Source organism: Micromys minutus, assembly GCF_963924665.1.
Source record: "Micromys minutus genome assembly, chromosome: 18".
Lineage (NCBI taxonomy): Eukaryota > Metazoa > Chordata > Mammalia > Rodentia > Muridae > Micromys > Micromys minutus.
In genome coordinates this window covers 25,265,718-25,281,331 of record NC_137953.1, presented here as the reverse complement: position 1 = coordinate 25,281,331, position 15,614 = coordinate 25,265,718, and the positions used below count along the sequence as shown (strand labels likewise).

At 41.9% G+C, this 15,614-nt stretch overlaps 1 protein-coding gene across 3 annotated transcripts in view; it reads right to left on the bottom strand.

Annotated features, from left to right (window-relative positions):
• The window catches only part of PDE1C (phosphodiesterase 1C), a gene marked incomplete at both ends in the record, with an annotated part of 402,224 nt that overhangs the window by 64,810 nt on the left and 321,800 nt on the right, over window positions 1-15,614 (bottom strand). For all 3 annotated transcript variants that reach the window (XM_080932609.1, XM_080932610.1, XM_080932611.1), the window contains 4 exons: window positions 95-215; window positions 3,127-3,208; window positions 8,195-8,315; window positions 8,857-8,958. In XM_080932609.1, the coding sequence (XP_080788735.1) occupies window positions 95-215; window positions 3,127-3,208; window positions 8,195-8,315; window positions 8,857-8,958 (426 nt within the window). The remainder of the gene's footprint in view (window positions 1-94; window positions 216-3,126; window positions 3,209-8,194; window positions 8,316-8,856; window positions 8,959-15,614) is intronic.

The window sequence follows — 15,614 nt, the reverse complement described above, 5'->3', positions numbered from 1 at the left end:
AAGAAGTAAAAGATGTATAGCTCATTGTAATACCACACACACACCCAACAAGAGATGTCCATCTTTTCCCGGGTTTCAAGCTTTCCCCACTGACCTTGATCGCCTCTGGCCTGTTCCACCAGTCTGGGAGGTTTCATCAATGAATGGACTCACAATCTTCTCTGTCATATCCGTGAGCACAGTGAAGGTAGGTTCCACAATGAAGTCAATAAAACCTACGGAGAAGCAGCTGTAGCTCAGATAACAATATGCTAACAGGGACCAGCCCTGGTTTTCCACTAGAAACCAATTAGTCTTTCCTTAAAACAAACACCCAACCAAGCAAACAAAACACCACATCTACATAGGAGCTCCAAATCAGCCAAGAACTAGCTGGTCTCATTCTTATTGAATGTCAAGAGTCAGTTTCATTCCCCCCATATAATTACCTCAGGACTTTTCAACAAGTGATTCAATTTAATGCTTAAAAATACAATTTAACACCTGCTATGTAATAAGCACTGTGATGTGTTTTGTGAAATGCTGAAGATGAATAATTCAACTGAGCCGCCCTTAGGGAATTTATTGGTAAGATTTAGTGGGCACAGAAATGACCCCTCGAGTTTCTGCAGGGCCAAAGGAGAAGCCCAGAAGAAGGCTTCTAGGAACAAAATGAATGAAAAGAAAGAAAAGGAGAGAATGGAGAGGAGACATTTTGCTCCCTTAGAGAACAGTGAACACTCTGGGTAGAGGGGGTTTCCGAGGTGGGAAAGCACACACAAGGTCTCCGAGGAATGACTAGGTGTAAAGAATGCTTTGGAGTTGGGGGAAAAGAAAGAGGGTTGGAGAGGCCAGTTAGTTATTTTTACTTCAGGGAAGGAAACTCCTGGGTTTAGAATAGGAGTACTGTGCTGGCCTGAAGAGGTCCACGCTTCTCTCTGCTGATATATTCAAGTTTTCTTTGATATCGTCCCTGCAGCAAGAGACAGTGAGTAGGAAAGACTGAGGCAGGGAAATCTTGTTAGAAGTGATTGCGACCGCTCAAACGGAAGGTATGAAACTGAGAACCAGAAGTGTTGTAACCCGGGTACCAAAGGCACACATAGCACAGCACAACAGGCAGGGTGGCTCTAGCGGGATTTTTTTCCAGAAGGTTCCAGCGCAACGTTGAAGAAATGAGAGAAGACGGAGGAGGAACTGGAAGATGCAGACTTGAGATAGAGGAGGCAGAACCAGATGGGAAGAGTCAGAGGAAAAGGGCTAGGAATTGGGTTAGGGTCAATAATGAAGTGATACCTTTTAAGTTGGCCACACTGAGGAGATAGTAAGAGCTGGCACACAGTGCTTATCTTAATAACCTCCCCCCACACAAGAAAACTAGGTAAGTATTTGTGATTCACTTCGTGAAAATAATCACACACTGGTACTAACTCATCATAGCCATGTGTAAGGGAGAAAATTAAATACCAACCAAGGGGGACACTGCCCACTTCTCCGAGTGGGTATCTGGAAATGCAGAAAGGGTTATTTAGTATTCAAAGCTCAACAGAGAAGGATGCTAAACACCCTGTAATGTAACCCACAAAAGAAGAACCGTCCATCTGATCAATTAACGCCGTTAACAAAATTTGTTCTGCAGTACACTACAATTTAATTGTGAGTTCAAACTACAGCATTTGATGATACACAGAATTCCTTGGCTATGCCCTCTTGGCACAATGTAAAATCCTTGCCTGATTTTCTCTATAATGTCTCTGTGTGTATTGAATTCCCTACCCACTGTTCCTGCCATGCTAGACCTACTGAGAATTCCCCGGCCATGTTAAGCAGCTTTACTCTCTCTGCTTTCTCTAGCTCCCATCTGCAGTGTCATTTTATCCACTACTAAGCCACTGCTAACATGTACCAACATCTATTACAACCTATCTAGACTCCTTGAATATGTCCTCAGATGTAGCTCAAATACGACTCCTTACTAACTCCTGTGTGGTTGACCTATGTCCAAAGACTCAAACACTGTCTTTATATTACACTGTAACATGTTAAGAATTCAACCTTGACACACATAATGCTCTAAACACATTTTGTTTCCTTAACATCTCACCCACTGTGATACTGGTTTAATAATATCTTTGAGAGCAAGTACCATGTGTGATTAGGTTCTTGCTCTGTTTTGTTTTTACTTTGTAGCATCTATTATAATCTTTGCAGTGCCCAGTACAGGCCACCATTGTGGCACACATGTACAAACTCAGCACCTGGGATCCAAAGACAGGAAGGTCAGGCGGCCATAATCCTTGTAGTCAGTTCATGCTCAGCTTGGGCTCAAGATTAAATTTAGCTAAATGGCCTATTTATGCCTAGACTAGTCTACATGAGACCCTTTCTCTGCTCCAAAAATGTGTAAGTAGAAAAATCAGCAATTCCTTATTAAATTGACTGTGTGTGTTGTGTGTGTGTGTGATAACAGACTTCAAAAGTAGAGTTCACTCATGCCCTTTACGTTATGTATGACACTGGTTCCCTCTCTCACAGCTGAGGGGTTTGGTAATGTGTGTGTTATAATAATACTTTTTTAAAAAATCTTTTCCTTTTCTTCCCCCTTCCCTCTCTCTCTCCTCCTTCCTCTCCTTCTCCCTCTCTCTCTTCCTTCCTTCCACTTTTTTTTTAATGGAAGAAAAGGAGTAATGAAACCAAAACAATTTGAAGGAGTCCCCGTTGGAAGGACAGTCCAGAGTGTGGACAGAAGAAGCCTGGTGGGGAGATGATTTCCTGTACAGAAGCAAAATGGCGGCTGGAGCAAACCAGGCTTCCTAACTATGGTATGCACGGCCCGTCTCTCCTTGTGAAGCTGAAACTCCCTTTCCTTTTAGTAGTAATGATGGGGACCCCAGAGTATCTCTGTGTAATCTCTTCTAGAACCAGCCACAGTCCAGAGAGAAATATAGGACTCTAGCCTGCCAGAGGCTAGCAACAGTGAGCCAGAGCCCCAGCTGAAATTCCCAAACCCAGTATTCCTGGCCATAACACACACACACACACATACACACACACACACACACACACACACACACATCACACACATCATCATCATCATCATCATCATCCTTATCTGATGACTCTTCCAATCAGCTGGCAAATACCTACCCACTTGGGACTGAGCAACCATCGTTGACTTTCTGTCACACAGAGGAGAAAATGGCAGCCCCAGCTCAGCTTCTCTGTCACCCTAGAAAAACAGAAGGTCATGGTGAACAAACAAACAGTGTGCTGAGCTGCAGATTCTATTTACAACCCCAGCCACCACTTAGACCACTTAATTTTATTTTAATGATTACTATTACATTATGTAATAAGTCCTGTGGGGGGTGGGGGCTGCTTCTCTAAACAAAAGACACCAAGGAGTGGTGGCTTCCGGAGAACAATCATTCCCTCTGAATGCAAAGGCTCATGCTGGCCCAAAGAAAGTTTCACTGGGCAGCAATAGGTTCCCCAGGGAAACTAGGCAGCAGTCCATGTGTCATGTGGCCTAGAGCCAACATCACAGTCAGAAAGTCAATGTTCCCCACAGTTTTACTGTGGCTACCTGTGGCCTTCTTCAAGCCACTGAACCCCCAGTGGTGAGCAAAGTTCAACAGAAAAATCAAACTTACTGATGTGGGTTTGTCCCCTAGCATCACCTAAAGCCACACACAATGGGAGTAAGTGCTTCTGTATTTGTCGTGCTAATGCTTGGTCTGCAGTGAAAAGTGGACTAGAAAGAGCCAGGAATTAGACAACAACACCAAGTAATTGTTTGGTCAAAATAGTCTCCAGGGCACTAAAAAGCACCATTCTAACACACACACTATGGGATAAGCATTATGAGATATCTAACTATTGATGGGGGTGGCTTTTAAAGACATGAAGCAGAACTTAGTCATGTCCAAGAGAAGGAGAAGAATATATCTCATGTCCACCAGTAAATTACACTCTTCCTTTTTTTATTCTTTGTTTGTTTTAATGGAAAAAACTTGCTCGGGATAATGGCTACCAGTCCTTGCATGATTCTGCCTCTTTGCTGTGGGGGTGTATGGGTCTAGCAAGGTCCCTGTCCTTTGCTATTTTATAAATTTCCATCTATTAATGTGGGATAATATTCCTAATCTAAAGGTTTTATCATGAAGGCAAATGACAAAAATACATATAAGCCAACAAAGAGGACTACTTAAAGAATTACTTTTGCCAGTGAGGTAGCCATATTCAAAGTCAGGCTTTGAGAAACATGGAGAGAATTTGTTCCTGCTGACACACTGTAATCATAATGAACATTAAGAATAAATTAGTAGCACTCAAAAACTTAGATACTGTCTCAACACCTGGATGCTTATTTGTAAGTAATGTCAACCTGGATGCTTATTTGTAAGTAATGTCAACAAGGAGTCAGATAAGGATTCTAGCAGAAGCATGAGGCAGATTCCTAAGAGGATGCTTTGTACTGATCAGGGGTATCACATACTCTGAGGGCCTAACACCTACAAAGGGCCAAGAACCCAGTGACACAAAATTAGCATTGATGGAGCACAAGTTCTAATGCATAGAAAGAACAAAAATAGAAACAACTGTCAGCCTAATGAGGCTCACATATTTAAGAATTATGTATACAATCTAAGATATTTAATTGATATAATGAAGAAGGCTGACGACTCTGATGATTGAACATACAATAGGTCAATGACTTGGTCCCCCACTGGTGCAATGAACTCAAGCCTGATGAATTCGTAACTAAATGGGCTTGGAAGAAGTGGGTTAATGGGGGGGTTCATCTTTAAAGGATATCTTGTCTTCAGAACTTCCTATTCTGGCTCTCTTGGCTTCCTCTTTGCCATTAGGAGAACAGTATCCTTTTACTCTGACAGTCTATGATGAAGTTTCTGCCTTGTGAGGCCTAAACACAAGGGAGCTGGCTAATCATGTACTGAAACCTCTGCAACTCTGAGTCCACATAAGCCTTCCCATTTTGAAGTTCATGGTCCCAGCTGTTGTGTGACAGTAGCAGCAAGATAATTGTTGCTCAGACTCACCTGACAGCCCTTTGGCTGAAAGTAAGATGCAAGCGTTTTTCACGATTCCCCAAAGATGCTACATATATTTAATTTAGGTTCTGAACAATAACCAATTATTGGGTAAATAGAAACAAAAGTGAAGAAATATATTTTTGAAAATATAAAAAAGTTTGGAAAATATTCTAAGTAACCCTTAGTTAAAGTAAAAGAAAAACCAGTTTGATTGTGTAGCTATTAAAGATAGCTTTGGGACACACTGTAAGAAGCAACAAGCTTTCCAGTAGTAAACAAACACTTTTCAGCTAGGTTTTCTAAACAAGTGAAAGGAGAAGAAAATGGAGTTTCAACTTCAGAGAGTTAGAAAAATAAAAGTAAGTGAAATGAATGACAATGAAAACAGTGATTTGGGTATCCATAATGAAAAGACAAAACAAAACAAACAAACACACAACAACAACAAAAAACCCACAACCTTGTAGAAAAAAAGGAAAAAAAAGTTCAAGGATATACATGAAAGAAAAGAAACAAGCCAATGAGGAAACACCCCAGACAGGAGAAATGAAAAGGACTGGCTGAGATGTCTTGAAAATGTAAAACTACACAGCAGTACAGAGGAAATGGACCTCAGAGGTTTGCCGAACAAGAAGGATTTACCGAGGCAAACCTACTTCATCAAAGTTAGCGTTTCACTTAAGAGCACCCTGTGGCTATGGAATGGATTTTGTAGAACCTGATTATGAAGCTGAAGCTGGAGCTCCCTCTTTCAGAAGAGCAAGAATGCCTGGAACATGTCCACAAGGGCTATCTTGTTATTTTGAAATATAGCCCAACGTTCTTAATACAGTTTTAAAGGCTCTCTGGTCCCATTGAGTTTTCCCAACGGGAGCTGCCCCATTTTAAAACCATCATTAAGATCTGGGTGAGCACTGCTCCTGCGTGGGTTTCCTGCTATACTTTGGCATCTGGATTAAGTCAATAAAAATACTTTACTGAATTATATTCACTAAAACCAGTTTCAGTCCAGTGAGTTAACAGTCTACCTTCAATAGGCCAAAGAATCCAATATAATGTTTTTCCACCTTGCCTCTAGCACATTTTTGTTCCATTCAAGCATATGGGTGTATATAAGCAAACAAAGTTTTCTTTATAGTGAGGAAATAATGTTTCCATATTAATTAATTCATACACTCTCATAATTAAGAAGGAACCAGGTCAATACATCACACTTATGTGAATGAGCCATGATTTACCTATTGGCCACGGACTGAATATTCCTAGCCCAATAGAGTATTTTTAAAAACTTATATCAAAGGGAACATATGGAAAAGGAGAGGTGAATATTTAAAGGAAAGTCTCACAATGTTGTTAGAAAAATGACCATTTAAAAATATTGCTTAAAGCACACCCTCAGCAAAAAATGAATTTGTAGTTGGTTGTTCTTGTACACACAGCAGGGTCATACCTGTGTCTCTCAAGCTCCCATGCCCACCCATCACTTCATACCATGGAATCTGGGGATTACTCTAGAGACCACGTCATGACTGAGCAAAGGAGCCACCCCACAAAGGACAGAGCATATGTGCTTAGGATAAAGGTTGGTAAGCATGTGTGAAAAGAACACGGGACAGTTGATGCTGAACGGTTCTTAAGAATATTCATCCAAACCTACTCCAAATCTTTTCTTTTCCCTCAAAAAAAAAAAAAATCACAGACAATACAAAAGACAAAAGAATCAAAAAGATAATCTTAGTTGTCTCAGGCAGCGAACTAGTTAGAGTCAAATCTCCAATGGACAGTTTCGAAGTTTTGTGACAGTTAACTCCAGTCCTAGTTACTCCCAGAGTGTACAACTTCAGAAAAAATACACATATAGAAATTATTGTGCTATTATTTTCACATCCAAACAAGAGTCATGAAAGTAAGAGTGTCCGCATAATTTTATGTCCAAAGCCCAGGGTAACTAATGTGTTCCACAGCTCACATGGGGGAGAGACAGTTAATCCTCAAAGTCATATGTTAATAGTATTTAGAGGTGACTTCTTTGGGAGGTAACATGGATAAGATCATGAGAATGCGTCAGTCATGATCACATGATTACATTAGTTAATACTGCTTGAAGGTGTCTGTAACTTTAAAGAATGACCAGACCTAATACACTTGCCCTGGGATGCTCCCATTCTGTTAAGGTGCAACAAGGAGCTGTGTCAGGTGCTGATGTAGGCTAATGGGGTTCCTAGATCCCAAAGCCCTGATCTAAATCAATCTCTATTCTTTATAAATTATCCTGCCTCTGGTATGGTATTATAGCAGCAGATAATGAACAAAGGCTTAGAGAAAGAACCTACCCTTAGTCAGTTGAGGGAACAAAGGGAGCATGTGATAGTGAGTACTGATTATGGGGGTTAGGGTCCTCCAAACTTATGTGTCCTCCCCTTTGTGAATGAACAAGAATTAGCTGAGTTCACTTACTAATCTGAACTAGCAGTAACTTCATGGACTGACCCAGGGTCTCATGTCTTAAAGCAGGTATCCTGTAGCAGCTCTTCTCACAGAGAGGCCAGCATCCGTGTCAGACTGGAGAACATACCCTAAGCCTAAAGACCTCAGTCTTGGGGCTGTGTACTTGTTTTAGTTGTTTTATTCTGTTATATCGACACATTTACATTTGTCCTAAAGCAATGTTTGCTCATTAAAGACTGTCCATTCTCATAGATAGCATGACTCTAGATTAAAGGTGCTATTTTTGAGATATTGTATCATAACTCATCCATGAAAAGAGACGATCTACCCTCCACTCCCACCCCAGGGATGTGGGCTGGGGGAGGCTGACATAAATCAAAGTAACCCTTTTGGTAACTCATTAGGCCAAAAGGGTGGGGGTGGTGGAGAAAAAGATTTTCAATGGCACTTAGTCAAGAGACTGCCGCAAAGAAACACTTTTTCTTCATCTAAGCAGAAAGGCCTACTACAGAATCCATTTCACAATGTCCTAAGAATCAGAATTTAGATAAAATTCAAACATTACATACATAGAAATAGAACAACTCTGAGAAGGCCCCTTTACCCCAAATAATGATGTCCTCTATGGTACTTGCCAGAGAGGTGCCAAAATATTTGATTCCCAAAGTACCCAATACCAGCCATTGATGAATAGTCAACAGTCAAGGTACCTGTCTAAAGAACTCCTCCAGGAGAGACATGGTCCAGCGGTGGTGCAGATCCCATGCTTTCGCAGGATGACTGATGTCGGCTGTGTGCAGCATGAGGGATAAGGCTTTCGGCTTTTCAATTCTGCAACCCCAACACAGGTAGGCACATGGTGACCACGCACTTCAAACACTAGAGTTCAAACGTCTATAATCCCCTCTGTTTGCCCTCATCGAACTCAACTGGCACTGCATTGTGGAAACAACTATTTGCTTCTAAGGACTGCAGCCATATTAATGAACAAACATTTCAGCATCTACACTCAACACTTCTCATTTAACCAATTTATAAAATGCCTGCATTTTTCAACCAGAACCAAATAAATAAGTAAATAAATAAATAATACTTTCTTTAGTTAGCTCTACATTTAGCAGTCCTTTGATCATTTAATTACTAACAGGGAAATGATGCTAATTGGGACAAACCGGCACCATGTGTTATATTTACTCTGATAGGCCTGTAACTAATTGGGAGATGCTGTGTGATGTTCAAGCTCTTGGTTCCAGACATGACTACCTTCTGAGAAAACCCAACCATTATCCCGAAGGTGATAGGTTTTCTACATATAAAATGTGCAGATTTGAGTTCAAAGCCCTGTGAGAACATGATATCACAGGTAACTCACGCTTCTGGTTGCTGCAGGGCTGTCTTCATGGCTTTGATTTGCTGGAAATGACAGGACATATCTGTGGCCATTACCATCTCAATTACCAAAGTTCGAAACTCCCTTTTGGAGAAAAGGCATGAAAGCAAAGAGAAGAAAAATCCAAGTTATTTTTGCCACATTTTGTCAAAATCAGTTCATTGCTTCAGACCTTTCAAATCTGATGTCAGTCTTTCCAGTGTTAAGGACTAAAGACTAATTTATTAAAAATATGATTACAGGGGGCTGGAGAGATGGCTCAGAAGTTAAGAAAATGGGCTGCTGTTCTAGAGATCCTAAGTTCAATTCCCAGCAACTACACAGTGGCTTACAACCATCTATAATAGGATCGAATGCCCTCTTCTGGTGTGTCTGAAGACAGCTACAGTGTACTCATAAAGAATATGATACTGGAAGACAGCTTGCTCAGTGGTTGAGAGCATTTAATACTCTTACAGTGGTTCAGAGTTCGATTCTAAGCACCCACATGAGTTAGATCACATCTTGAATACTTCCACTCATGTGCATTTGACTGAATAAAAATCTGCCAACCCTTTGCAGAATGACTGTTTAATAAGTATGTTAACGTTCTAGTTTTTTTTTTTTTTTTCTTTTGCCCTCTGTTAGCTTCTAACTCTAGCCATCTGGTGGTGTCTCATTGTCTGATTTCAGTTTACAATTTTTTTGGCCAAATACTACCGACAAATAGCTCTCATGTACTTTTAGCATTTGAGTATCAATTTTTAGGAAGCCGTGTTTCTATTATTTTTACTGTTTTTAAACAAGGGTTTTACTTTAATAAATTAATCCCTGAGTTGCCAAGGTACATTATGCTCTGGATCCAAACTGCAGTACAACATGCATGGCCTCCACAGTTCTCTGGCTTCTTAGCACACAGCAGTTCCAAAACAGTTCATTCCGCCAATCATATCAACCCCAAAACAGTTTAGTTTTCGTTAAGTTAAATTTATTATTTTTAAAAAATGCCTCTGACCTTTGATATTCTAAGAATACCACGTGTACTAAAAGTATTGTGCCCTGTTACAATAGTCTTGCCACAGTTACTGTTACACCATGCTGGGAACAAACCCAGGATGCCTACCACTGGGCTCCATTCTGAACCAAGGAGCTGTTTCACATTTTATGTTCTATTATTCTTCATTCGGAAACTTTCCCAATTGACCTATTTCCCAGCCCACCTAGATTCTGTGCTCTGTTTCATAAGAACGTTGGAATTGATTTGTGAGGATGGTTTGAGGTAAGAGTCAAAGTTACTGTTTGCCATAGATAACCACTTGTCCTACTGCCATTGGCTGAAATTACTTTCCTTCCCCTCATTGATCTGACTTAATACTTTTGTCAATAATCAAGGGGCAAAGAATCTGGAGAGGTTTTCTCAGTGGTTCAGTGCTTGCCGGGCCAGGATGAAGAGCTGTGTGTGGGTATAACAAGACATATTTGTATCCTAGCACCGAGAGAAAAGGGATCAGGCCATGAGGGTCCCCAAGGCTTGCTGTCTAAACAATACTACTGATAAGTGACCTCCACAGGTACAAGGAGGGCTGTTGACATAAAAAGAAAAATCTAGAGTACTGTAGGGCTCTGTAGAGGAAGACATCTAACATTGATCTCTGACCTTCACGCTAAAGGATTTTTGATTAGTATACAAAGTGATAGTTTTCAGTATGGCCTTGTGTATATTGAGTATCACTACTCTTAGATGATACCCCCTTGCTCCTCCTTCCTCCTCTAAGGAGACATCATTCTACTTTTCTGTCATATGTAGATTTATTCAATCTAGATTCTGCAGACAGGAGACAAGTCCAACATCTACTTTTCTGAGTTTGGCTTATTGGATTTAACATGATGTTCTTAAGATCACCTATTTTTCTATGAATGCTATAGTTTTATTCTTCCTTGTGGCTGAAGAAAACTCCAGCATTGGGTCCAGCAAGATGGCTGAAGGAACTTGCCATCAAGTCTAATCACCTGAGTTTGATTCTCGTGGTGGTAGGAGAAACCATGGTGCACTGTGGTATGCATGCATGTACTACCACTCCCACAAAGATGGATGTCCAGGATGAACCATAGATTGACTCTTGTGAACATGGCCTCAGATAAAGATTAGTGTTTGGGTGTCTCGGTGTCACTCTCGTGTATTTCTTTAAGGATGCATTCAGGAGTAGGAGAGATGAATCATACACGTGCTCCATTTTTAGTTCTAGAAGTTTCCACATTGATTTCAGTGTGGAAATCCCTTATATCCTGCCCCATGCAAGAATTTTAAATGTAATTTCCTAATGGCTGGGTGCTAGTCTATTTTTTTTTTACATTAGCTTCATCTGTAGTAGACTTATATAATTCATTAATAGTATTAGTAGCTGCAATAATAGTCTTAAGATTTTTTTTATGTGCAGTCAGATTTCATTTGTTAACAGAGACACTGTATACAATTTAATATAAGATTAGGCATCTTAATCTTGTTCCCAGAGGGAAGTGTTCATTCAGCATTTCACCATAAAAACTGGTGTTAGCTTTACACAGGTGCCCTGTATCTATCTGAAGATGCTATATTCTCTCTCTTTTGTTTCTCATTGGAAGAGAGTTTGTATCTATGTAATGACATTTTTTCAAACTTTTGGGATATACTTATTGAAATGACTGCATTCTTTGGTTCTTTTTTTGTAGATATTTTGTGGTTTGTTTTTGTTTCTTGTTTTGTTTGTTTGCTTGCTTGTTTTTTTTTAAATGAATATCTTACTATATAGCTCTTGCTGGCCTGACATCTCAGTCTGGAATCCAGCTCAGGACCCTCCTGCCTCCGGATCCTCCTGCCTCAGGACCTCCTGCCTCAGGACCCTTCTGCCTCAGGATCCTTCTGCCCCAGTCTCCAGTATAATAGGATTGCAAGTGTGTATCAACAACATTTGGCTTTCTTTGCTTGCTCATTTGCTTTTAATGCAGTGAATTATTTTAATTAGTTTGTGAGTACTAAATTAATCTTGAGGTCTCAAGATAAATTCTCCTTAATTGTCAGGGTTCTCTAATGTGAAAATTTCATCATGAAATTTGTGTTTGTTTGATTGTTTATTTGTAAGACAATGTTTCCTGTACCCAAGAGTGACTATGAAGTCTTTATGTAGGGATAGACAAACTTGAAATTTTCATCCTCTTCTCTCCAGTTTCTCAGTGCTGGGGTTATTGGTATGCACTATAAATTCAATTTTATACAGTACTACACATCAAACCCAGGGTTTCTTGGATGCCAGGCAAAAATTCTACCAATTGATCTACATCCTCAACCCTGGAATTAACGTAATATTTATTAATTAATTCATTAATATTTCATCAATATTAATTTATGAAAGTTAAAATAATTAGAGTCAGCAGGGACAGTCAACTGAGGACCTTTAGGGCCAATGGTATTTTTCAGTCAAAAGCCAACAGACTCAAGATTCAGGAAGAGGGTTTCAATTTGTACCCAAGAGGAGAGAATTTGATCTTACTTTGGGGAGGGTGAGCCTTTATTGCATTTAATCTTACCATTGGCTCCTAAGATGGGGCTTGCTTTTATTAGGTATGACAGTCTGCTTTACTGGGTCTACTCATTTATAAGTTATTGTAGACTAAAACCAGACTCGCAGAAAGAGCTTGAATAAGTTAGCTTCAACTAAAAACAGACTTAGAAATAACTTGAATACTTTCCCAAGAAATATCAAGGCTCAGTGTGGCCCAATTGAGTTAATACAAAGTTAGCCACATGGCTCAAGTCAGGCTCTTTGTATAATACTAGTCTAAATGATTATACTTAATAAGGATTGATGTGGTTATATTCACTGGGGTCTACTAGTCCCCAATATTCATTTTGTGATTGTTTTATAAACGTGTAGTGTTTTAAATTATATCATATTGGATTATAAATTAACTATAAAGTAACTGCTTCTGTCAATGTTTTACAGATAATATTGTGATGATCTCTTCTTTGAGTTTTGAAAAGCTTTGTAAGAGAGAACATCCAAGGTCGAACTCCTCTACCCCTGCGTGGTGTATGAGTCTCGACCCCAGCATGCTGGCCTGAGATCTCACTCTTTCACTTTCAATAAACTTCCTCATGCGATTGCAGCAAGTCTGGTCTCGGTGCCTCACTGGGTGCGCACCTCTCCTGAGATTTGAGTGAGGGTCTCCCTTAGGAGGTCTTTCATTTCGGGGCTCGTCCTGGATTTGCGCGACCACCCAGGGGCCCTAGACCTACTTGGAGGTAAGGATTTTCTTTCCTTTCTTTCCTTGTTGTCCTGTTGTGACTCTGTGTTTGTAGATCGTGATTCTGTGTTTGTGGATTGTCCAGATTGTGATTCTGTGTTTGTGGATTGTTCAGAGGTCTGGTGTGATCGCAGTTCTGTATTCACAAACGCTCTAACCGAGTCTGCTCTTCCAAGGGAGGAGTGGAGTAGACGGGGATAGATGTGTCCGGGGTCCGCCGTTTGCTCGCCCTGGGAGACGTCCCAGGAGGACAGGGGGAGGACCAGGGACGCCTGGTGGACCCCCACGGGAAAAGTCAGGAGATCAGTTTTTCTCCTTGATGATCTGTGTCAGAGGGCCAATTCTGGGCCATCTGGCTTTTTTCGGGATTTCGGGTCGACTCGAGGTCGGCGACTGACTTTGTCTCTCTGTTTTGTAGTATCTGTGAGTGTTTTGTGTGTGTGTGTCAGAACTAGAAATGGGCCAGACTGTGACGACCCCACTAACACTGACTTTGAACCATTGGACGGACGTTAAGACAAGGGCCCATAATCTTTCTGTTGAAGTTAGGAAAGGACCGTGGCAGACTTTCTGCTCCTCCAAATGGCCGAGTTTTGGTGTAGGATGGCCTTCGGAGGGAACTTTTAATCTATCTCTCATCTCCGCTGTTAAGCGAATTGTTTTTCAGACTTCAGGGGGACACCCCGATCAGGTTCCATACATCATCGTGTGGGAGGACCTGGTCCAAAACCCGACATCATGGGTGAGACCCTGGACAGCGGGGGCAGAAACGGCAAAGGTGGCTGTGGCTGCGAAACCAAAAGTACCTCCTCCAGACAAGCCGGCACCTGCTCCATTGGCCCCCACGCAGATCTGTCCTGAAATTGATGATGGTTTTCTTCTCCTCGACAACCCTCCACCCCCATACCCTCAACCGGCTTCTCATGCAAGTCCCCCATAGGCGCCGACTCCCACTGACTCCCAGACGGCCTCTGAAACAGGACCAGCGGCCGGGACCCGAAGCCCCCGGGCCTTAGAAGTTATTAAAACACAGATCTGGAGTCGAATCAAAGAAGCCTACACTCCAGGAACCACCGCGGTGCCCCACAGGTTCCAAGTCGGAGACTCAGTCCTGGTCAGATGACATCTTGCTGGCACGCCTGAGCCCCGGTGGAAGGGACACTACCTGGTGCTGTTGACTACACCCTTGGCAGTCAAGGTCAACGGGATTGCTGCTTGGGTACAGTGGCAGCTGGTGACAATTCTCTTAAGCTGCACCTTCGTCGTAGCCCCAACCTTGGGTAATAATCCCCATGCCCCTCAAAATTTAACCTGGGAAGTGCTTAATGAAGTGGGCGACATCGTGTGGTCAACTACCGCAGTGCACCCCCCTTGGACTTGGTGGCCTGATCTTGCACCTGATGTCTGTAAGTTAGCAGCTGGCTCTATGGCCTGGGATCTTTCCAGTTATACCAATTTAGAAAAGCCACCCCCAGAAGAACAGTGTGTCCCTCATGGCATAGGGAACATATTGGGGTGTTCAGGACAGTTTTTCTGAGCCAACCTTCAGGCAGCAGACTTCTATGTCTGCCCCGGACAGGGACACACCAGGGAAATGAAGAGACGGTGTGGAGGGGCCTCAGACTATTTTTGTAGTAAATGGGGATGTGAGACCACGGGAGAAGCCTACTGGAACCCTTCCTCCGCTAGGGATCTAATTATAGTTAAAAAGGGTCGTCAGGGGAGTCAGAAAAGGGGGAAAGAGATCCATCCAAATACCTGGCTTATAGGACTGGGTGTGCCTCTGAAAGCTCCGGTATCCCTCAGGGACCGTGCAAAGACAGTTATTGTAACCCTCTAAATATCAGCTTCACCCCACAGGGAAAACAAGATCGTCAGTGGGTAAGAGGAAACCGTTGGGGATGGAGAGTCTATACTGGCAGAGGGGACCCTGGATTCGTTTTTGTTATTAAGATAAAGATAGAGAGTCCGCCCACACAACCCGTAGGCCCCAATTCGGTGCTTGATAACCCTGCACCCAGGCCTGAGAGACCTCCTTGTCTCACTCTGTCACCAAAGGAGGACTCCTATCCCCTTTTGACCACACCCTCCTATCTCCCTATGAGAACTGAGGACCGCCTGTTCAATCTGCTTGATAGTGCATTTGTTGTTTAAAACCTCCACTACTTTGACCTTAGCTGTCTTGTTAGGACTTGGAGTGGCAGCAGGAATTGGAACAGGGGCAGCTGCCCTCATCCAACAACCTTACTACTATAATGAACTCAGAGCAGCTATGGACGTGGACCTGGGAGCATTAGAACAGTCCATAACCAAACTAGAAGAGTCATTGACTTCATTATCAGAGGTAGTGCTACAGAACAGGAGGGGATTAGATCTGCTTTTTCTAAAGGAAGGAGGGCTCTGTGCTGCCCTAAAAGAAGAATGTTGCTTTTACGTAGATCAGTAGATCATTCTGGTGTCATAAGAGATTCTATGGCAAA